Source organism: Rousettus aegyptiacus, unplaced genomic scaffold (genome assembly GCF_014176215.1).
Source record: "Rousettus aegyptiacus isolate mRouAeg1 unplaced genomic scaffold, mRouAeg1.p scaffold_m13_p_14, whole genome shotgun sequence".
NCBI classification, from domain to species: Eukaryota; Metazoa; Chordata; class Mammalia; order Chiroptera; family Pteropodidae; genus Rousettus; species Rousettus aegyptiacus.
In genome coordinates this window covers 51,420,082-51,442,869 of record NW_023416289.1, presented here as the reverse complement: position 1 = coordinate 51,442,869, position 22,788 = coordinate 51,420,082, and the positions used below count along the sequence as shown (strand labels likewise).

The window sequence follows — 22,788 nt, the reverse complement described above, 5'->3', positions numbered from 1 at the left end:
TGAGCATTTTCCCACGTTTGTGTGCCATCTTCATTTCTTCTGAGAAGAGCCTATTCACATCCTTTTTTCTACTGGGCTGTCCTTTTTTTTCCTAATGATTTATAGGTACTCTTTGTATATTATTGATATTAATCCTTTGTCATATTTTTCCTATTTTCTCTGTCATCTGTCTTCTAATTTTGTCTTCTGCAGAAAGTTTTACAGTTTCACAACATCCCATGCATGTCTTTTCTTTCGGCTTCTGTGTTTCATGCTGTGCTGAGAATTTCTCTCACTGAGATGATTCAGCTGCTGCTTCAGACATTTTCAGAAACAACAGCCACAAAGCTTGCAGTGGCAGCAAATCATGCTTATTGAAAAGAAAATGTTTATTTTAAAAATAAGAACTGTCACCCCAAGCATTTATTTAAATATTAATAGAGATGGGTAAAAATTACAAACAGTATAATGAAACTAACAGCTTTATATTCACAGATGGTCAGATGCTGACAAATAAGAAATAAAATTTCTGTACATTGAGGTTCAGTTGTTATGAAAATGCATATGAAGGTCTGAGGAATGGTCTATTTACAGGCTTTGGTGGGGCCATGAGCCCCAATTTTCTACTGGCTCCTGATGCTGCCTGAGAACCACGCACAGCTGAACTTGGTCCGAATACGCCAGAGGATTTAGTTTTAGGAGATGTCTTTCTGCATGTACTGGACCCCCTAAAATGTGACAAAGAAAATTGAAATGTTAAATATAAAGCAAAGTGAACAGTCTTCCCGTAACCTGATGGAGCTATATAACCCATGATTTTCCTTGGTCTTACACATCTGTCAATTTTCTGCCTCTAAACACCCCTGAGGGTAAGGTCAGTTTCCTTTACAATTCGAGGAGTAAAGGACTACTGCTCTTCAGACAAATGTGTCTCCCTAAATTGTTAAAAACTGTTTCTGAATTCTGTGGCTTGAGACCAAACCCCCTGTGCCTTCTCTCCGCCCACCCCTTTCACAGCCTCTCATCAGACCCCTCCCTCTGGACAACACAGCCCAGATCCACATTCCCAGATCTGTTCTGACCAAATAAAGAAAGTGAGAGTACCTTGTTTGAAGGCCCCCAGTGACCTGACAATCGATACTCTGGAATTACTGTGCTCGCCCAGTCCAGAGAAAGGGTGGGGTGAATGGAGGTGGGGCAGGGCAGAGCTGAGCCTCTTCCTGTCCATGCCCAGCCCCAGCTGGGGGAAGGCTGCAGACGTGGTTCCCTGGGGAGGCTGCCGAGTGGCTCAGGTCTGGCAAGTCTCTGTCACAGCCATGTTGCCAGCACCTCGCTGGCTTGCCTACACTCCCAGTTCTGAACGCTTGCACCTCCCACTCGGTGCCTTCAAAAACGGGAAGAAGCTCCGCCCAGGGCCTATTACAAAGTCCTTCCAGCACCTCACTTCCCTCACTGACCTGGAGATAACAGCTATGTTTTTCCGCCCCCCAAAATAAAATGGAAAAAAAAATTCATAGGGCTGGCATGTTCACAGAATACAGCAAGCTGTATTCTCTATAGAAGCCTTTTTCCTACACAACTATTTCCTGCCGCTTTGTAACTAGGCTGAATTCATGCCCAACACTAATTCCATAGCATCCGGGTAAGCAAGTGGCCTACCATCTCTGAATTCAGGGGCCACCACTCTGTGTTAATGACATTCTGGTGGGGCTAGGTGAAAAGCGGTTTCTCAACATTGTTAAACTCTTGCTTCAGGGCAGTGTTACTGCAGAACTGGCAGAGATCTGCTAAATCCACAGAGAAGCAGCCCTAAACTTTCCTACCCTGATTTCCTGCAGAGAAATTAAGCCCCGAGCAAAAACCTGCTGTTTATGTTGATTTACAGAATGAATCTGCCAACAGCAGCCTCCATCTCACCACGCCATCCATTTTACTCCCACTTAGAGAACAGGAACACAACTGGTTCATTGTGTGTTATTCTGAAGATGTAAAGCTCTGATGGCAGGGTGGAGAGTTAAGGACCCTGGCAAAAAGCCACAATTATTCTGTCCTTGTGCAGAGACTCTCAACCAGGTAAGCAGAGTGGAAACTGTGGGAAGCTTCAGTGGAAATAAGGAGAGTGAAGCACTGATACAAAGAGGCTGTTACAAGGGTAAAAAAAAGTTACAAAATTTACTGGTTTTAGTCAGTAGGGATTAGAGAAGAATTCCATCGCAGATACACAGGCTAATTAAAAACTAGTCCCACTTATTGGAACAGGTTCTAGGCCATAGGGCAAAGTGCTTCACTCTTAAAAACAAAAGTTGTGAAAACTGAATAAGGGAGCCAAAGGCAACGAATAGAACACTAAAATATGGTTTGCTTTGCTCTAACAAGTAAAAACGAGACAATCATCATCACTTTTAAGGAATCTCCATGGACAATGTGCAGAAATGTGCTCTGGGCAGGTGTGGGCGAGTCAGTGTCCAAGACTCCTTGTGAAATTGAGACCAGGTTGGGCACAGCCTGGCACAAGCCTTCCCCAGGCCAGACCTCAGCTTCCTCATCATCAACCCCAGGGGGCTGGACTCCTAACTCTGTGTGGGCTCCTAAGGAAATGAGTATTTCCCAAAACAGAGAACCAAATGAAGAAAATAACATGTCTCCACTAAAGAACATCTGCTGGTCACTTGCGTATTAAAAACCACAAAATTAAACTAACATTTACTAATGCCTGTAATTTCTGTACCCTGCAGAAGGATTAGCACATACAAGATGTTTGTTTATGGAATTAACAAGAAAATGACAATCTGGTAACATTTGCCTTCCCCTCTCTTCCTTCAATTTTTTCTTTTTATTACTCAGAAGGAAAAAGAGGTAGAAAAACTGCAAAAGAAAAACACAAGGGCTTGCAGGAGCTCATTGCGGACTTGTTTCTCTTTTTCTGTATGCATTTCTGTGACAACCTGCAGTTATTTGAGGGCCACATTCCCAGACTGATGGGATGGTCACGATCCTGCCAGACCTTACGTGTAAGGTAAGGACAGAGGATGTCCTTGCAGAATACAGCAAAAGGGGCTGTCAGAAACAGTGTGATATGAAGAACGCTGCCCAGATCGTCACTCAGGACCTGACAAAGCTATCTTTGTTCCTCCTTGGTGTGCAGACAGCACCCCACAGCAGATGTATCCCAGCCCAGGGGCCAGGCACGTGTAGAAAAGGGAAGATGAAAACCATTCACGCAGCCCCAGAGAGGCCTAGCTGACTCATCTTTTGGTTTTACTGCTTTGGCCTCCCCTGTGCTGCCCTGCGAAGGATGGGAGGTGGGCTCTCCCTAGTATTCGTGAAGGGCAGGGATTGGAGGCCCATAGATTCTGCAGCGATAAAAGTAGTGTAGCAAGTACTGATGAAATCATAAAAGCAGGGAGGAAACAAACCTCTTTGCTTATTCAGCTATAGTATATAGTATATAGTATTTTAGGTGGAAAAGTCTCTTAAGAAGAGCAATTATCAAAAAAAGTCTTTTTTCTAAGATAAGGTCAAATTTGGAGAAGTTTTTACAAACTAGAACACTTTAGTGATAATCAACTCAGGAATAAGTATTTTAAAAATCTGAAACAAATGTTTTTGCTTGAGATCAAACCTTAACAATCACTCTACTAATTGCAGAGGCAACAGTTAGTGATGGTGTGTTTTAATAAATGCTTCAAGGCAAACCGGAGCAGTTATATTTCTGTACTTTTCTCCCTTCTACACTACATTGCAGAATGGGTCTCAAAACTTACGCTTTTGTCTTGAAATCACCGAAACCAGTTTTTCTCCTTTTAGACCTGTGGGAGGCTGGCATCCTTTTCCTCTTTCTTTCTTTTTTGGCTTTATTTGCAAAGTAGTGAGAAGATATGGGTGTTTCCTCATAGAACTCCTCAGAGCCAATTCTTCCAGTTCCTCTGCTGCTAGATGGGCTCATTTGTGGGGAACTGCCCTCAGCTACAAATGGAAAATTCAGACATTTACTGGTAATACCCTGCTGGTCCCAGTGTTGTCAGTCTACATGGAGAGGCACAACAGAGGAGGCAGTTCGGCTGACACCTACCTGCTTTCCTGGCGTCTTCTTGCCACACAGCCTTGACAATTCTGCAAGAACTGATCATTTCCGTTTTTTATTTTGCAAAGCCCCAAAGTGCTCAGTGAATATTTATTTTTTAAAGCAAGAGGATCAGAATTTTTTAAAAAATCTGTGATACTCTTTAAGTTAACTAGAGATGTCAGGTTTAGCTCATACTGGTGGGTATGGCCTGCATCCCTGCTACTGCCTGGGCAGTTAATCCTGTTAAGTATTACGCCTTAAATAAAAGACAAGCTGAAAAAATAACTCAGTATAAGAGAAACATAACAAACTGTTCTGCACCTCACCTCTGAACAACAGTTACTTTGTAAATGAGTATCAGAAAATCCTAGACATTTTACTCTTCAAAGACAAAACATCTCTGCATAATAGTTGTGAACATTTCACGTACAAAGCAGGAAAGAGGTGTGTATGACAGCACACATTTCCACAAAAGATGGTCATTTTCACAAGCATTTGGATCCCAAGGCACACAAAGAACATGAAATCTCCCTATAGGTCAACAGTGGTCCCTCTTCATTTTCTGAAGGAAGGTATTTCCTGACTGGTCTGGTTCACCTGCAGGATATGATGCTTGGTAGGAAGAGCTCGAAGGACCCTGTCCCCCCAACACTGGTTCACAACACTGGTTCATGCAGGGAGGCACGAAAGCTGGGGCGGAGGGCACTGTCATACCAGCTGTGTGACTTTGGGGACGTGAAAAGGCCTCATTCATTTCCATCTGTGAAATGGGTGCTGCGAGGATTGAGTGATACAAAAGAGGCAAAGCTCTTGCACGGTGCCTGTCAGTAGTGGCAGCGATCATTACCACACCGGCTGTTTCCACAGAGCAGCCCTGTCTCATGTGGGAAAATCCCTTCCGAACAAGTTACTGTACTAGACAAGCAGGATGTTCCCACCGAGAGAGTGTCAGTGTAGCCAAAGCAAGGCTTTCAACAGAATAATAAACACACACAGGAATTTATAAAAATCCTACTTTTCAGCATTTTGTTAATGGATAAAAAATGGTTATGAACAAACAGGACTTGAAACGCATGCTCACTCATTTCTCAGCCTGTTTACCATTACCATTAGTCTTGAGAAAAAAAACCACGGTGGGGTTTTTTTGCCTTCCAAAAACAGGCAAAACACTGATCTTAGCCTGTTGAGTCTTATTGTGCAGCAGTGTGTTAAAGGAGGCGATGAGACTTTTGCACTTGTCCTATCTCCTACATCTTTCTTTGTTCTTGATTTTCCCTTAGTCAGTGCTTTCTGTAGCTCAGTGATGAGGTTTGTAATTAGAGGTCTTCGTGACAGGCCTAATGTAACCTCTGGGAACATAGGCTAATGATGCACTCACTCGGGCGGAGTCTTTCAATGGCTGATAAGATCATCTAGTGTTCCATATTCATTTTTCCAAAATATCTAAATTCCACACTTGAATTTTATCTTTAGACACGCTTGTCAGATAACATGTTCCTTCCTCAGATAAGGACACAGAAACACGAAGAGGGTGATTATTTATGGCCTGCTAAGGACCACAGAACAAGATGGTGGCAGACCTGGGATCTGCACCCAGCGCTCCTGACTTGTCGGGCATTTGCCTTAACAGAACCACCAACTCCTGGGCTAAAGGGGCCTCCTTTGGGTTCTATTAGGTTCAGTAGCTGGCATCACCCAGGGTCCTAAGCACCAGTGTCCTCTAAGAGGTGCCCGGTACACCAGTGAGGGCTGGCCAGAGCACTTGAGTGTCAGTGTGAGAAGGTGTAGGAAGCATGAATACAACCCGGTACCCATAGAATTCTAATCTGGTGAGATGCATCACTTAACATTAAAACAGGCTATTAAAAAATACTTATTTGGCTATATACTGAACCTGGCAATGTCCACTCAGAGTATTTCTGTAATACCGGAATCACTTCTGCACCATATTTTTCCAGTTTGTCCTCAGTAACACCATCAATTTCAAGCAAAACCTCAGGATCAGAAGATAAAGATTCTGTGCATGGACATAAAATTAGGAATTTAAATTACCACCCATAGAAAACCCACTGAATTCATGCTCATTCACCAATTCAGCACATGTCTGTTAAGTGCCACCTAACTGCAGAGCACTGGGCACATGGGCTAATTTTCTATAAGGCTGTTGGTGCCAACAGAGGCAGCAGACAGGCCCAGAGGGCAGGAGCCCATCAACCAATTCCAGCAGCAAAAGTGTATTAAGTCAGGGCAGAGAAGGGCGAGAGCACAGGACATGGAGGACACCAGAGAGGGGACCTGTGCACTGCATCAGAGTTTAACCAGACCTTACTCTGTCCTCACCACAAAGACAGTGGCAAACACGTTTGTATTTCCAGCTCCTCTTCCTCCCGTACACTCTAGATTCGTATATCCTCCTCGGAAAGGCTATAACAGAATATTTACATTCCCCTAACCCAATCCCGTTCTTTCCCCATCTTTCTGCTTATGGGGTAAAGTGGGTATTCTGACTTTAATGAGTAGGCCGTTGAGTCTTCTGCATACAGATTGCATTGGTCTTACAGCTGGAGAAGACTGACATTTTAAAGATCACTCTGGCTGCTGTATGGAAAATAGACTGTAAGGGAAAGAGTAGAAACTGGGAGGCCAGAGAAGCAAGCGAGGATGCAGTGAACTAGGATGTAGAAGTGGAGATGGAGAAAAGATGGATTCGGATGTGTTTTGGAGGCGAGTCTGTAGGAGTCACTGATGTGCTGGCTATGGAGAGTGAGGGAGTAGTAATTCCTATGTATTTGACTTGGGCAAAGGGTGGATTTCGAATCTGTGACTTTCACATCATTTCTATGTTTAGAGGAAAAGGAACAGACCTGTGGGATAGACCAGAAGGTTTAAGCAGAGGGCTAGTGGAAGATAAGTGAGAAAAGCAAGTAGAAATGCAGATCCTTGATAGACTTTGCACTTTATCTGGAGAGCTGCTGACGTTTTAGCAGAGTTTTTGAAAGATTAAAATGCATATCATGTTCATATCTGGAGTTAAGAAGAACAGTTAAGAAATCACACTAATAGCTGAGGAACAAAAGCCTACATTTCATCAATTCTAAGACACTTTTTCATGGTTTGGCTTTCCTGTGGTCAAGATATATCTTACAAGTGCTGATGGCTTAATGGTAGCTGTACTGCGGTTATTGCTGCCTGTGCATGTAAGAACTTAGTCACAACTACTAGTACTGTCAGCATGTCTACAGAGTGACTGCAGTGATGGTTCCTTATGTGCTGAGTTTAATTGCCACGTGAAATATCTACAAAGAGACTAGACTGTGATTAGCATTGAAAAAGTAACTATAAATGCAGAAAACCTCAAAAACAGAGTAATGGAGAATAAATTTGGCATTAATAAAACAAGTATTTGTTTTTGAGGAAATGACCACAATTCCATAGTTTCTTGCAAGCAACAACCAGTGCTCTACATGACCTAAAAAAAAAGATGTCTAAAGTGGATGAAGCAGTGTTACATCTGATGTGTGAACTTTCGTTGACACTTTGTGTCAAAAACACATCACCACCAAAACAGAATGGGCGACAGGGTTTTGATTAAAATATTTGGGAAAAGGGTGGAACACACTAAAAAGGTTGAATCACTAACATTCTCAACAATATGAGGAAACACAAAGACATGAACAACTGAATCAAAAAATTATTTGGAAGAGTCAGGCTTCGAACGTGAATTTTTACAAGTACCTAAATTAACTCACTTTGATTTTATGCGTTCTTCATGTGTGTGCAGCTATATATGATAAATATCTATATCTAAATAAGTCAAAACAATTGTTTCAATACAAGTACTGTTAAAGTTTAATCAGTAGAATTTTTTCTTTCTTAATAGTTCATAAAATAGATGGCATCTTAGAGTTGATGAAGTACCATAATGACCTGTGGTGGTAGGAGAATGGAAAAGACAGAAGGTAATGATTAGAGGATTTTACAAGGAAGAACATGGAAGGTAATGTACACTAGTCAGTCAACTATGGGACAGCTTCTTTTCCAGAGACTTTACTATTAGAATTCTGGTTGAGCTATCTGAAGTTATGGAAATAACTCAGGTCAGCAAGTATTTATTAACTAAACATAGAAGCGTGCCAGATCCAAATTCGAAGAAACATAAAACATAATCTCTTTTCATAAAGAGATTATGTTTTAGCTTTTCATTGTAAAGACATTTGTACATAGCATGGCTAAACATCATAAAGGCAGGCAAAACATAGACACAAAATCGTTAAGTGACATCTGGTGCTCAAGACTGCAATTATCCATATTCTAACATCTAGCATTAGAGGAAAATATAAAATTAAAAGTATAAAATTTGTCTGAATAACGAACTACTGTATATATCTTACAGAGTATGTTTTATGTCAAGAATAAGTTTAAATTGTTTCTGAGCTTTCAATTTAGAGGTTAAATGAAAATAATACAAAAAACCAATATATATTTATACACTTAAGAAGTTCTTCAGCAAGATTAATTTTTGGCCTATTAATTTATGCCACGTAACAGATGACTCACACACACCTACCTGCAAGCTTCTTGAGAGTAGCAGTGTTAAAGATATTAAAGTAATGAACACCAAAAACTTTTCCCAGAGTTTTGCAGACTTGTGTAAGTTCTTCAAGACATTTCTTAACCACCTCTTCCCTCTGAGACACCTTAGTCACTGAGGCTTTTTGTTTTCTTATACTGCTGGAATTTTCCGTTTCCATAAAGTCTACCTTTGTGAGAGAGAAAGAGATCATCAGAGTGGGTGTATGCATACTTGCATCCAAAGAGAGGCTTTACTTAATGCTTAACTGTGTATTTTTCTTTTGTTTTTATATTTCTGTTATGGCACTGTCCATCTTTATACCTTAAGGGTCTAGCAAAGACTAGTTTCTTGATAAATGTTTATTAAGCAAACAATTTCGTGATCTGATAACCCATTAAATACATTTTGACAGTTATTATATTACTTGAGTTCAATTTTAAGATCTGTTCCCAAATTAAGAGGAACAGATATGTTCATATAGGACAGTATAAATAAATTCAGTATCCAGCAGCTTTGGAAAAGACAGTTTAATATGCAGTAATATGTTTTTGTCCACTCATTATGAAATAATAAAATAAACATTTTAAATACCATACCTTTAAATGCCCATTTAGTACAGTTTGGGCTTTACTTCCAGTCATCATGTAGGCAATTGGTTGGTCGTTGGCATTGATATATAAGTCTTCATCCAAGATTTTGTCAAGTACCAGCTTTTTAAAAAGTCTTTCGGCATTGTGTCGTGAATATGTAGACCCCTTTCCAAATAACCCTGACTGAATTTTTGCACTCTTACTCCCTGAGGAGAAGGGACAAGAAGTTAGATTAGTAAATGTAGGTATATCATAACACTCTAATAGAAGAAGCTTAAAAAGTAATTTATGGGCAGGTCTGGATAAATGGAACAGAAAAATCTACTCCACAGGAAAACCCATGGCACAGACACTCATTTCCATAAAACAAGGATATCTATGAGTAAAATTCTAAAATTTCTATGGTTGTATGTACTTTTCCTCACCTTTTTATAACATGCATTGATCAAAAACAGCAGCAAATTGAAGTTTATCATTTCGGATGTTGCATTTATAGCTTATGAAATAATATCACAGCAAAGAAACCAAAGAAAGAGTTTATGTAAATTTTTAATAGCTTCATATCACTGTGCTCCATTAGGATAACCGTGTATTACTAATATAGTTACAAAAAAAATTTGACAATCAATTTTGTAAATACTACCTCTGGTTCTATACTGAAATCACCACTCGTTTATAATCAAAGTATTTAAGTCCAAACTCTTTGTCACCCTCACAAATGAAGCCTCCACAAATTTCAGACCAAAAGACACCACTCAAGACACCACACTGGGCTGGATCTTCGGTTTCACATGCAGCTCCTCTAATTACTAATGTCTGCACTGTAAGCACTATTTTATTACAATAATCTAGTCAGAAAGCCTTGTGACACTGACGATCAGAATTAAGTTACTTTGTAAAGCTTTAACTCTATTTTAAGAGGTCCAAATAACTACTTTATTATAAATTTCAGATGACTTCTGGTCATATATGTTGAATGATTTAAGTTGTTCTCTCAAGTGATTTCTACCCCTGAATGTCACATTACAGGATCAGGACTACTGCTCTGGTAATAGTGAGCTGGGCGATGTGGACCAAACCTGGAATAAGGATAAGTAAGAAAGCTGGATGAAACAGTTTTCTTAAAAACATAAAGAGCTAATGAGAAATGAAAAAAGTGTCATAAAAATGTTTGATTTAGTAATCTTTTTAGGAACCTAAATGAAAAGTAGAATCGGAGATATAGTTAAATGTATATTTAAAAGACTATTTAACACACCATTATTTACAATAGAAAAATATGCCCTAAAATAAGACCATTTAGATACGTTTCACCACTATGCTAAAATATAAATCATTAAAAACTACTTGAAAATAAAAAATTAAGAAAATGCTTATATCTTGTTATGTAAAAATGATATATGTACAATATGATAAATACATGATTGTGAGCAAACACCCATTAAAACATTAGCAGTTATTTCTGGAGTTATTTGGATTTTTTAGTTTTCTACATATTGCAATGTAGACTGATTGTGTATCACTCTCATGCAACCTTCCTCTGTCCCACTCTGCCCTCCCCAGCCTCACTTCACTTTCCCAAGGCAGCTTTTAATTTCACCTCTTGTGGTTACCTCCACACTGAGCCCTAACCCTTGCAGTCATTCCACTAGCCAGGCACCACCTGACATTTATCTATTGACCACGCCCCAGCTATGAAAAATGAGGCTTTATCTCATTCACACCACCCTTGTCATTTTACCCTGCCCTCAGTTTTGCTAGTTATATAATACTGGTTCATCTATTCAGTAATTTTGTAACTTTAGATGGAATCTCTGACCACTCTCCCTCTCCTCTATGTAGGTTATCAGCACTCCAGGCTTTCTGTGTACTCCTTTCCTTTACTTTTATTTATTGTATTTTAATTTTTATAGCATCAAGATTAGCACCTATATCCTCTCCTGTTCTCTAAGCATGTTTAAATGTATTTGTTGACTCCAGCTGTTGTAGCTAATCAACAGTGTTTACGACAAGTTTCCTTTCTCACTTGGAATGTCATCTTGTACAACCCTAAGAAGGATGTTTACTGTATCCAGACAAATGGATTATTTTTTTGGTAGATCTGATCAATTACTCAAAATTGTGATAATTTCCTTTGTTTTACATTGGACCTTGGCTCTCTTGTCTATTCTTTCCCCTGGAGTTTCTAAGTACCTTTCTCCTTTTTTTTTTCTTAAGAAGTAATATTTGCGTTCACAGTCATCAATAAAAAATTTCATTTCTTTCTTCTTATTCTTTAGCTCTATTTTGCTTGGGACCCATTTTTCTTGACTTTCTGTTACAATCTACACAGAATGTTTACTAAATCTGCCACATAGCCGTGTTTCTGGGACTTCTTCTCACTGGACCCATCGGTCACTTCCTTTGTTTATTTATGATGTACACTCACTTTCTTTGCCTTCTAGTCTCCAGGGTTGCTGATATTAATCTGATGCCAGTTTGGTTTTGGTTTCTGTTTCTGCATTCCAAAGCTTTTGAGATTAGTGATGAAGGGGTCTAGAATGCGCCATAGTGACATAAAAATGATCAAGAATTGCGTTCCTGAAATCTCTTACCTGCCAGATAGCACAGATCCCCTAAAAAACTCAATTGTCCTAAATCCCCTCCCTGGGAGCCACCAGGAAGACTGAATCTTATCATTGGAGATGAGAAGTCTTCACATCACATCTAAATAGACATTGCCACAAAAGCTATCATATCTCCCTGCCATCTATTCTCTTAAGGGCCCATTTATCTTTCCAAAAAATCATTTATTTTCTAAGTGTCCTTTCCCCTCTCTCCTTCTCCTATTAAGATGTTACACAAGCCCCAAAGTCTAACTGTCCCTCTGAGTTACATTTTTCTGTGAACTCCCTTACACATGTGATTAAATCTGTCTTTTGCCAGTTTAATTTGCAGGCCCCCAAATACTAAATATAACAGGGTAGAGGAAGTTTTTCAGCCCCAACGTCTCTTTAGTCTTGGTATTCTTAAATCTCATCTTATAAAGCATCTGATTTGACATTCAGTGGGCATTTTAATCTGAGAGCTTTTTTTCCTTTCACGCTGGGAAATTTTCTTATATCTTTGGTTTGATAATTCCATTTCAAAAATTTTATTCGTCAAATTTCGTATCTCTTAAGAACTGATCTATGTTTTTTTCTCTATTTTCCATATATTTTTTTTTGTTCAGGTCTTAGATTTCCTAGACTTTATCTTCCAATCTTTCCACTAAATTTACTGTCAACTATTTAAAACTTTTAATAGTTATTTCTCATTCGTTTTTCCTTTCCATAACGTTCTATTATTGTCTTTATGGAGAGACTAATTAGAAATTTCCTCTCCCTTCTTCCCAAAGCTATTGCCTATTTTCTAAGTTATCTCTATCCCCAGTGTCAAGCACTCTACTTATTCGGTCTTTCTCTTGATTGTCCATTTCTATATAACTGTTAGGGTCCAGGTTAAACTTTTTTTTTTGGTATGTGAGAACTCCTTATCCTAGTGATTTATAAATTCTATAACAATAATTGGCATAATTTGTAAAAACTGATTTTTTTTTGTTACTCAAAAAGGTTTTACTCTGAAATCCTTAAGTTCCATAAGAAAATACACAAGAGATTTTTTTTCTATGTACATATAATGAATTCTTTAGATGTTCAATTTCAACTGATACGTGAACAGACATTTTATATATATATATAACAAAACAGTTGACTTACCCAAGAAAATGTCGACAAGCATATTCATAGTAAATCTCCCACAAGGACCAATATGTTTTATATTTCTTGTTCCTTGTGATGAACTATGTTCTTGAACAAATCTTATAATGCTTTTAGTAATATCAGTCACATCTTGTGTCTTATAATCCTATAAATAAAAAGAGATTACCTTCCGCTATAATTAAGATAATAATACCAAGATAGCTAAGATTTAATACTAATTATAATATTAAACCATAATAAACTATTTTCAGACCAAAAACCAAGGAAGTTCCAGATATTTATTATTCTTTCCTAAGTTCTTATATTAACCTTGTGTCTAGAACAATTAGCACTCTATTATATCTATTTTACTGTTTTACAAACAAACATCTTGTCTTTCAATTATCTGATAGTAGTCTAAAGAATATTCTTTAAAAAAACAAAACAAGAACCTTCATACTTCCTTGAACCGTGCTCTGTCACTGAATAGTGACTTCCAGGATGAAAAGCAAGCAAATTTATGAGTTCTAATCTCTTTTGGGCATTTGGTGCTAGTCAATCCTTTTTATTATTTTCTGTCTGTTCCCTTTCTCATTCCCCTCAAGTGTCTCTGAACTCTGCCTATTTTCTAAAGCCCTCCCATTACTATATGATCTCCCTGCTTTAATCTTTTGTAGTTCTCTATGAACTAATATTAACCACCTACAGTTCTCAAAAGCTGTATCACGCTTTTGTCCTTCTAAATATGCAGCTAGTTCCCCCATCTTCTAATCCTTTTTTCATCTGCTATATCCCAATAACTTGAAGACTAATAGGTTTCTTGTCTTATACAAATAATTGGTACTAATTCTGAGGCTTTATCTATAATCATCACGAAAGAGTGCTCTGTCACTCTCTCCATCATTCCTGCTTTTCTTCTTGGTGACTTAGCACACAGAAATGATCCTTCTATATCTTGGCCTTCAGCATCTTGATCTCCTCTGCTGCAATGATCTTGTCTTCCACATACCTCGGCCACTCACTCCCATTGTCACACCCACTACCTTTGCCTAATTAATAATGGCAACCCTTCATTCTCTGACCACCACCTTCTACCTTTCCAATTCACATCATCTAGTAGTTTGACTCCAACAATCCACTGGGATTGCCAATCCACTGAACTTCATCCTTAGATGTTTTTAACTCAGTTTGAATTCCACAGCCAATCATTACACTACTGCCTTTTATATGCCTTCAGCTGCCATGTCCTTAGGTCACTTCATTACATTGCCCGACAAAACGCATTAGATGCAGTTCTCCACCATCCACGCCTGTACCTTTGTAGCTGAACATGGCTTGAGAAACACACACAACCACGTTGATGGTTTGCACTTTTAATACATGGCCATAAACCTCAAGCAGATCCTTAATGCTACCAGGTAACCATCATACATCCTTACTTTATCACTCCCCATGAGCTGTACATGTTTCATAAATCAAACTTTATTGGAACACAGCCATGGAAAATGTATGCACTTATGTTATGTCTGCTTTGGGGCTAAAAACAGCAGAGCTGAGTAGTAGTTATGACAGGGATTATGACTCTAAGGCCCAAAAACTTAAAATATTTACTCTTTGGCCCTTTAAGATAAAATCTGCTGATCCCTGTCCTAGAGACTGTGTCATACTTTCTTCTTTCTGTTTAATCCCTTCTCTTATCCTGACTATCAGCTGATGACCTTGCTTCCTACTTCACTTAGAAAACTGAAGCAATCAGAATGAGAGATTTCACAAACTTCCTTCACTACACCTACCACCAGCATCTGCCCCACATTTTCTCATCTTTCCTGTTATTAGAGATGAACTACCCAAGCAAGCCAATCTCTCTACTTACATAGTAGACCCCAAGCTCTTTGTCTACTCAAGGACATTGCTTCGGCAATTCTCCCCTCTCCATCCATACACATCAATTTTTCATCCCCTGAAGGAACATTCCTATCTGCATACAAATGTTTATGTCTTTTCTTGACCCCACTTTTCTGCCAGCTACTGTTTCATTTCTCTGTTCATCCTTGAAGCATTCACTGTCTCCAATTTTTCTCTACTCTACTGAAACTGGTCAAGTCAAAGTCACCACAATTTCTGCAATGCTAACTCCAGTGGTGAATTCTCAGTCCTTACTGTACTTGACTTAGCACTCCCTCTTTCCTGAAACTTAGTTTTCTTGGGTTTCCTTTGATCTCCTTTCTTAGTTCTTTCTCTTTTCCTCGATCTCTTAATGTCCTTGGGCTCAGTCTTTGGTTTTCTTTTCTTCTGTCTAAACTTACACCCCTGGAGATTTCATCTACTCTCAGGGGTTTTAATTACCATCTATAAGCTAACCACTCCCAAATGTATAACCACAAGCCTCTTTTCAGAACTCCTGGATCCAAGAGACACAGTAACTCAATATGAGCATCCCTGCCAGACAGCCTTCCCTAAACATTTCGGCTGAGGGTCACTCCGTTCTTCCAGTTACTTAGCCCTCCAGTTACTGCTCTGGACTGCCATTACCTTTTCAGTTATAGTCTCCTTTACTAGACCTCAAATACATAGGTACCCCCCCCCACCCATCCCTACCCCAGGGCCTTTGTTCTTGGCTTTAGCCAAGAATGCCCATATCCAGGGAGCTGCTCAGCTAACTCCTTTCTTCAAGATTTTGCTCAGGCATCGCCTTCACAATAAGACTTCCTTGGACTACCTTATCTAATACTGCATCTCACATTCCATCCATTAGTCCTGACTCCTTACACCGCTGTGCTTTTCATCACAGTTCTTACCTCTTAACATGTGCCTATTATGTATATTGTTTGTACTTACCCTCCCTCTGCTAGATGTAAGCTCTTTAAGGGCAGAGATCTTTATGTTTTGTTCAGTGATGTATCCCAAGCTCCTAGAAAAGTGCCTGTCATAAAGCAGTCACTCCACAAATACTAAATGAAAGACCTGATTAGCAATGCCTGCAGAGTGGGGTACAGTGAGTGGAGATGGCCATGAATCTGCAGATTCCATCCCAAGAGAGAGTAAGTGACCGTCACCTTTGCTCTAGCTAGTGCTATGTATCTTTGTAACTACACTGACCACATGGTATGATGATATTAATACATATATGTAACTCCCCTCCGGTCTATGAATTTGCCCACACCTTGTTCATTTGTGAATCCCCAGCACCCTACACAGACATTTCAAGTAATACATCAAGTGTGAAAATGCTTTGTAAACTGGAAAGTACAGCAGACATTTAAACATAGAATTATTGTAATAGGTACAATAAAGTGCCCAATATTAAATTTAACTACCTCTCAAGGTTTTTTTTAGAACATCTGATAGCAAACTCATCCAGAAGCTATTGCCATTATTCTTCAGTTTTTTAAAAACCAATTTATAGAGTAATCTAATTGATCTGAATCCAAACACACTGTACATCAGTTAGTTACTTTAATTCTTTTGAGAATGAGGTCTTTCAGTACAGATTGGAGTTGAACTAAAAATAGTCTATCTGCCCATGTTGGATTTTTTGAATATTTACAGATTAACGATATTTCTAAAATCCTATAACCATCAGTGCATATATACAACTTAAGTATTTTGGATAGATTCAGTACATTTTTTATGGACTTCTAATTCTAATGATATTCTGTGGAATTGATCTCAGAAGCTAAGCAGAGTCAGGCCTGGTTAGTACTTGGATGGGAGACCACCTAAGAAGACCATGTGCTGCAGGTGTTCAAAAAAAAAATTGAGCAATAAACTATTATAGGGAGGAAGCCTTCTTTCCCTTGTTTAATCCCTTGAGGGCTACTATGGTCATTTAACTTTTGTAAATTAAGAGAATAAAAAATCTTGGCAATTTCCTTATGAAGAAGTTAAAACTTTCTTATTTTACCTTTGTTTTGCAGCAATTATCACAAGAAACATCTGGGTATTTCTTACAAAAATCAGGATTAAATCCAATTTCCCCAAAGTAAGCCAAAAGCTGTATTCTCCTGCATTCTGTTATATTTTCACAGTAATGTACCATACTATACAAATTATTGAAGTGAGTCTCTCTCGTATGATGGTTTCCATCTTTTTCCACTAAAAGAGATGAAGAACATAGCAAAATATACTTATGAGGGCAGAAAAATAGAAGAGACTATCACAGAAAGATTTAGAATAGATTTATATAGCTTTAAATATCAAATGAAATAAATTTAATAGCATATGTATCAACATGACTTCATTCTGTATTATAATTAACTGAATATTTATGTTCATCCTTCAAGATTTTAGTTTTATAGGTATAAATGTACATTGTCAGGAGTACCTGAAAATTTTTTTTGTAAATCTTCATTATTCCCAATGATGATCTGCATTCTGTTTACTGTATTTATCAGACAAGCATGTGCTCAACAGCCAAAGAAACCAGAGCATGGAACTAATCAGTGAGCCATGCACCTCCCTGAGTATTTGGGGTCACAGTGATTAAGGCAGTGTGGTTCTCAAACTTGTGCCAAGGAGCCCAGGGTGCTACAGTGAACTCACAGGGTACTAGCAGGGTATTTCACATTTTCAAGAGACACAGCAATAGCTGACATCTGTTGAATGCCACACAATCTACTAATTTGAGCTAGTTCTTGGTGTGCTACATTCCTTCCAATGACGTCTTTGTGAAGCTGAATTTTTGACAATTCTACGAAAAAAACCAGTACCCCAGAAAATCAATGAGAAGCAGAGAATAAATGAGGATGGTGGTATCCAATCTGATTTCAAGTTTTGAGAATGACATGTACATACTTTCCATTTGTAAACAATTTTGGTTAGTTAAGAATAAAATTTAAAAAAATTTTCCCCTAGTTATATTTTCCAAATGGCTGTTAAGTGTTTAGGACTTTAATACTTATTAAAATGTTTGGACCTAACTCAATATAGGTTCTGTTTACAAACACAAATAGACACACTAGGTTTAAGTTTCGTTTTTTCACTGAGAATCATCTTGGTACAGTGCAGGGGACATGGAATCTGAAGAACCTGGGTTCCATCAGGCTCTGCCACTTACCAGCTCTGTATCTCATTTTCCTTCTCTGTAAAAGGAGTAATAGTAGCATCTTTTAGGGTTGTTGTGAAGATTAAACTATATGATATATGTAAAGTACTTAAGACAGTAGCACATGGTAAGTGCTAAAGAAACGCTATCTCTAAATAGCACTGCCATTCCACCAACCACTGCTGCTGTTGCCACCACACTGGTGCTCCCGGGGGCAAGTTATAAAAGCTTCCTGAAGCTCACTTTCTCATGGCACTACCTCTATCTCAAAAGCCAGTGGTTACGAGCAGATAAGGTGATACATTATTTGGCACAGGGCTTGGTAAATGCCATTTCCCAGGCTCAGTATCTCTACCAGAGTTCATTCAAAAGTGGTCTCAAAATAGGCACATATATTTAGGAAATGTACTTATTTAACTATCATGACCGAGTAGAAAAATGGAAAAGTACATAATAAAATTCTAAAATTTGTATTCACTTTGACCCAGCAAGTCTAACTTTAGAAATTTATGCTATATAATTGCACAAATGCCCCAAAAATATCTGTACAAGCATATTTAATACTGCGCTGTTTGTTGATAACAATGAAAAATAATAAACAATCTAAGTATCTATTAAAAGGGGTTTGATTAAATAAACATGAATAACCATACAGTGGAATTCTATGTAGTCAAGCTATGCTTATTAATTGGAATCATAATTATACTGGTGTTGACTGAAAAAAATCAGGTCACTATGTATATTAAAAAGCACATATAACATAATCCTATTTACATTGTCAAATACATACATTTGGGAAAGATAAACACCAAATACAAGATATTGTTTATCTCTAATCGGCAGGTAGGGAGATGAGATAGCAGAGGGAAATGTAGAAGCTTTTATTTCTTAACCTGGATGGTGGCCTGTGAGAGTTCATTATTTTTCCCATTTCACCTTTCTGCATGTTTGAAAAACTGTTATATGCAAGGATGTAGAAACTAGGTCTGGAAAGACAGAAAGGCAACAAATAACTGGAGTTATTTCTTAGGGCAGGCGTGTATTCAAGACATGCTTTGGAAATCTTGTCTGATACATGTCTATCATTTGAGTTTTATATAACAAGCATACAATACTTTTATCGTAAAAATGACTAAAATAAAACCTCTATTTTTCTATGACTATTTAAGGAAAAGTGGACCAAAAGCACCGCAACAGCAGGAATAGATTACTATTATCATGAGACTGAAGAGGGCTTACTCAGTATAAGTCTCTTCAGTCTGGTCACATCATAATAGGTATAGAAAAGCAGACAGTGAGATATTTCCCCATCTCGTCCAGCTCTGCCAGATTCTTGGTAGTAGCCCTCCACAGATTTAGGGAGAGATGCATGGATCACAAAACGCACATCGGGTTTGTCGATCCCCATTCCAAATGCAATTGTTGCACAGATAACCTGGTGTAAGAGCGAAAGCTTATTAGACTCATAATGCACTTAAAGAAACATTTTAATAACAGATGCTTCTAAAAGCTTTATCTTCTATTTTACTTTAAAATGTACTCTATACAACAATCTAGTAACTTAGCTTGATCTCATTATTTATCATGACTAATATGAGATTTTCATATTGACAATTTGTAGTTCTATTAAGACCCAAGAAGGTAAAGAGAAGCTTGGTATGGCAGGCAGGCACTTTCTTGTGTGACTTGGTATTATCACATAAGGGAGCTACAATCAATAGCAGTCACCTCTCCAGGTGTTGTCACTATTTGTTCTCTTATGGTTTTGACATAGAGGTGCAAGGGGCATCGATCACACAGCCAGGATATCCTGGCCAGTGATCAGGAACGTGCTGCTCGGGAGCTCAGGGCCTGAGCTTTCAGAGGTCACTGCTGCTAGCTTTTCCAGTGATTCAGGAACAATGGCATCCTCACATGTTCCAGTGTTTACCATCCGTTTTCCCAGTGGCAACAGCTGATCATATACCAGTTCCTTTTATTCATTAGCTTATTTCAAAGTCCAAATGTAAAATTTTTATTGGAACTCATGTAGGCGAGTCTGAGGGTTGCTTACTCTAAGAAAAAAAAGGCTGGAGATCATCGATCTTGGCCTATGCAAATTACTAAGTGCAAGCAAGGTGATAGCTAAATTTCAAGAGCTTGATAAATCAGTATTTAGCAAAAAAATAATTTTCAAGAATATCTATTTCAGTTGCAAATTCAGGACCTATTTAACACAGACAAAAACATTATATCTCTAGGCAAAATTACATTATATAAATAAAGCTGTAAGCCTTTTTTTAGTACTTAAATAAATGAATCGCTACTGCAAGAACAGTATTTCAAAAACAACTGAACTATCTGGCAGCCAGACTGAGGCTAATGACATGATTTCAGTGACTGTGAGTACCAGAGAAAGGAACTGCAAGCTATGAAGCATGTGGATGGCAAATGGGTACATTTATCAACACTGGAATGGCAGCAGCCTACATGCACTCTAGGTTAGTCATCCATCTAAATTTATGGCACTTTGATCAAAGACAATGCTCCCTGGAAAGAGGAAGTCTACAGAAGCCTCTAACAGTGGAGAGCAGGTGGGGAGGCTGTGAGGACAGATGTCCCGCCATGCCTGCACGGTGGGCACACAGGGTTCCAAGAAGCCCGGGTGCATCTCTCCAGGCTGGGTGAGCACATGGCTCAAGGCCACTGATGATGTCAACTCCCTTTGAAGCCCTGATTTCTTGTAAGGGGGAAAACTGGCTTTGTTCAGTTGTTACTTCCTTCTTTACTTCTGTGTTGCTTTCAAAACTTCAGGCTACAATCATTTCTTTGTGAAGAAAAACAACCAAGTTTCATTCTATTTCACAAATCTATCTAGGCTGTCCAGTTAGATTAGCTGGTCTAAGAGCAGAAACAATTAGTTGGAAAAAAAAAAAAAAACCTCATCAATTTTTAAAACCATATTTTTGATCACAATTTTTTATATAAAAAATGTATATATATACACATATATTGTAGACAATTTACACTATGTACAAAGACTTTAAAAACTTGAAAAAATTGGCTTTTTTACTTTCTTATTTTTCTATTCAATTCTTTTTTATGATTGGAATTACACACATTTAAATTCTATTTTTCATTACCTTTCTCCATCAGTAACAGTGAACATTTTCATATTAAAAAATTCTTCATAAACCATTCTTAATGCTACAACATTGATAAATCTTGAAAACATTATGATAACTAAAAGAAATCAGTCACAAAAGAACAGACGGTATGATTCCATTTATATGAAATGTTCGGAATAGGAAAACCTAGAGAGACAGATTAGTAGTGGCTAGTACCTTAGTGGTTGCCAGGAAATGGGGGATTAGAAACTGACTGCTAATGAGTATGGGGTTTCTTTTAAAGATGATGAAATATCCTAGAATTAGTGGTGATGGTTGCATAAATTTGTGACTATATGAAAAACCACTGACTTGCAAAGCTTGAAAAGGTGAATTTATGATATGTAAATTACATCTCAATAAAAGCTTTTTTTTTTTTAAATTTAAGAAAGAGTAACTTTAGAAGTCTTAAAAATCATGTTTTTCAATTTGTCTTATTTTGAGGTTTACTACAAAAAGTAAAAAAACAATTTTCATTTTACATGTGCAAGTTTGCTTATATACTATAAAATAATTATTTCTTTGTTCATCTTAAAAAATGTTACCTGGCAGCCATCCTGATTGATCCACTTGTGCTGCACTTCATCTCTGGCAGAATCACTGAGGCCAGCATGATAAGCAAGAGCAGCAAGACCATTCTTCTGTAAGGTGTCAGCCATTGTGTCACATTCTCGCCTGGAGAGGCAGTAAATTATCCCTGAATCATCTGCCAAGAAATGAGGACTTGTAACATAAATAGCAACACATTTACATTATGTTCTTAGAAATACATGAACCATAAACAGACCTCCACAGTTTTCTTGTAGTAGAGGAAAATCACATAGGTAGAGTAATTCAAGCAAGAAACTCATGTGCACTGGAAATGACAAGATTTGACCTTTAATCTTGTCCCTCTGAATGACTCCTGAGGTGGACTGGGACAAACCCTGACTAGGAAACAGGAAGGCACCTTTACATAAACTTTGTGGAAAGCATGTGGTAATATATGTCAGGAACCCTAGAAATGCTTCTGCCTTGATTCAGTTTCCTTCTACAAAAACCAGTGTAGAAAATAAAGTGGTATAAAGACTTGTGCAATAAAGTTTTTTGTAATTTTAAAAATTAGAAAAAATTTAATGGTCAACATTAGAGGAATAATTAAGATATGAAATTATGAAATGAAATACTGTATAACTATCAAGTGTTTTCTAAGTTTTAATAAGACATGGGAAAATGCTCAAGATATAAAAGAGGTTAAGGACAGAAACACAGTAGGTATAGTATGCTAATGGAGAAAGAAAACTTATTACAAGGAAGCAAGCCAAAATAACAACAGGGACTTGAGCTAAGATTTATCTTTTGCTCCTTTTTGATGCTTTCTAAATTTTCTTCAAAGAGTATTTATTATGTTCATTGTTTTTATGTATGTTATTTTTTAAATCAGAAAATAAAAGGTATTAAAGAAAAAGTCATCACTCTGTAGCAGTCAAAGGTATATATACACACACTAAGCTATTTTTATCGGCTGCCTGGAAGGGGTCCTGGAGAGGGGTATGACTGCCTTTCCCCTGGTCTACCTCTGCATTATCTGATTTATTCAAGCAAATGTGTATACTGATTTTTAAAAAATGAAATAAAGATGTTTAACAAAAAAAATTCTCCATGGAAAAGTGGAAAAAGAATTTTGCAATC

At 37.9% G+C, this 22,788-nt stretch overlaps 1 protein-coding gene across 3 annotated transcripts in view; it reads right to left on the bottom strand.

Annotated features, from left to right (window-relative positions):
* Positions 1-349: 349 nt before the first annotated feature.
* BLM (BLM RecQ like helicase) overlaps positions 350-22,788 on the bottom strand; it is a 56,610-nt gene continuing 34,171 nt past the window's right edge. For 2 of the 3 annotated variants that reach the window (XM_036231915.1, XM_036231914.1), the window contains exons 14-22: positions 21,663-21,823; positions 19,211-19,406; positions 16,832-17,022; positions 12,946-13,093; positions 9,215-9,414; positions 8,613-8,805; positions 5,940-6,062; positions 3,744-3,945; positions 350-707 (exon numbers count right to left, since the gene is read on the bottom strand). In XM_036231915.1, coding sequence (XP_036087808.1) covers positions 530-707; positions 3,744-3,945; positions 5,940-6,062; positions 8,613-8,805; positions 9,215-9,414; positions 12,946-13,093; positions 16,832-17,022; positions 19,211-19,406; positions 21,663-21,823 — 1,592 coding nt within the window. In that variant the 3' untranslated portion in view covers positions 350-529. Of the gene's footprint in view, positions 708-3,743; positions 3,946-4,051; positions 6,063-8,612; positions 8,806-9,214; positions 9,415-12,945; positions 13,094-16,831; positions 17,023-19,210; positions 19,407-21,662; positions 21,824-22,788 lie in introns of those variants that run through there. The other variant, XR_004954331.1, reaches the window with a different exon arrangement.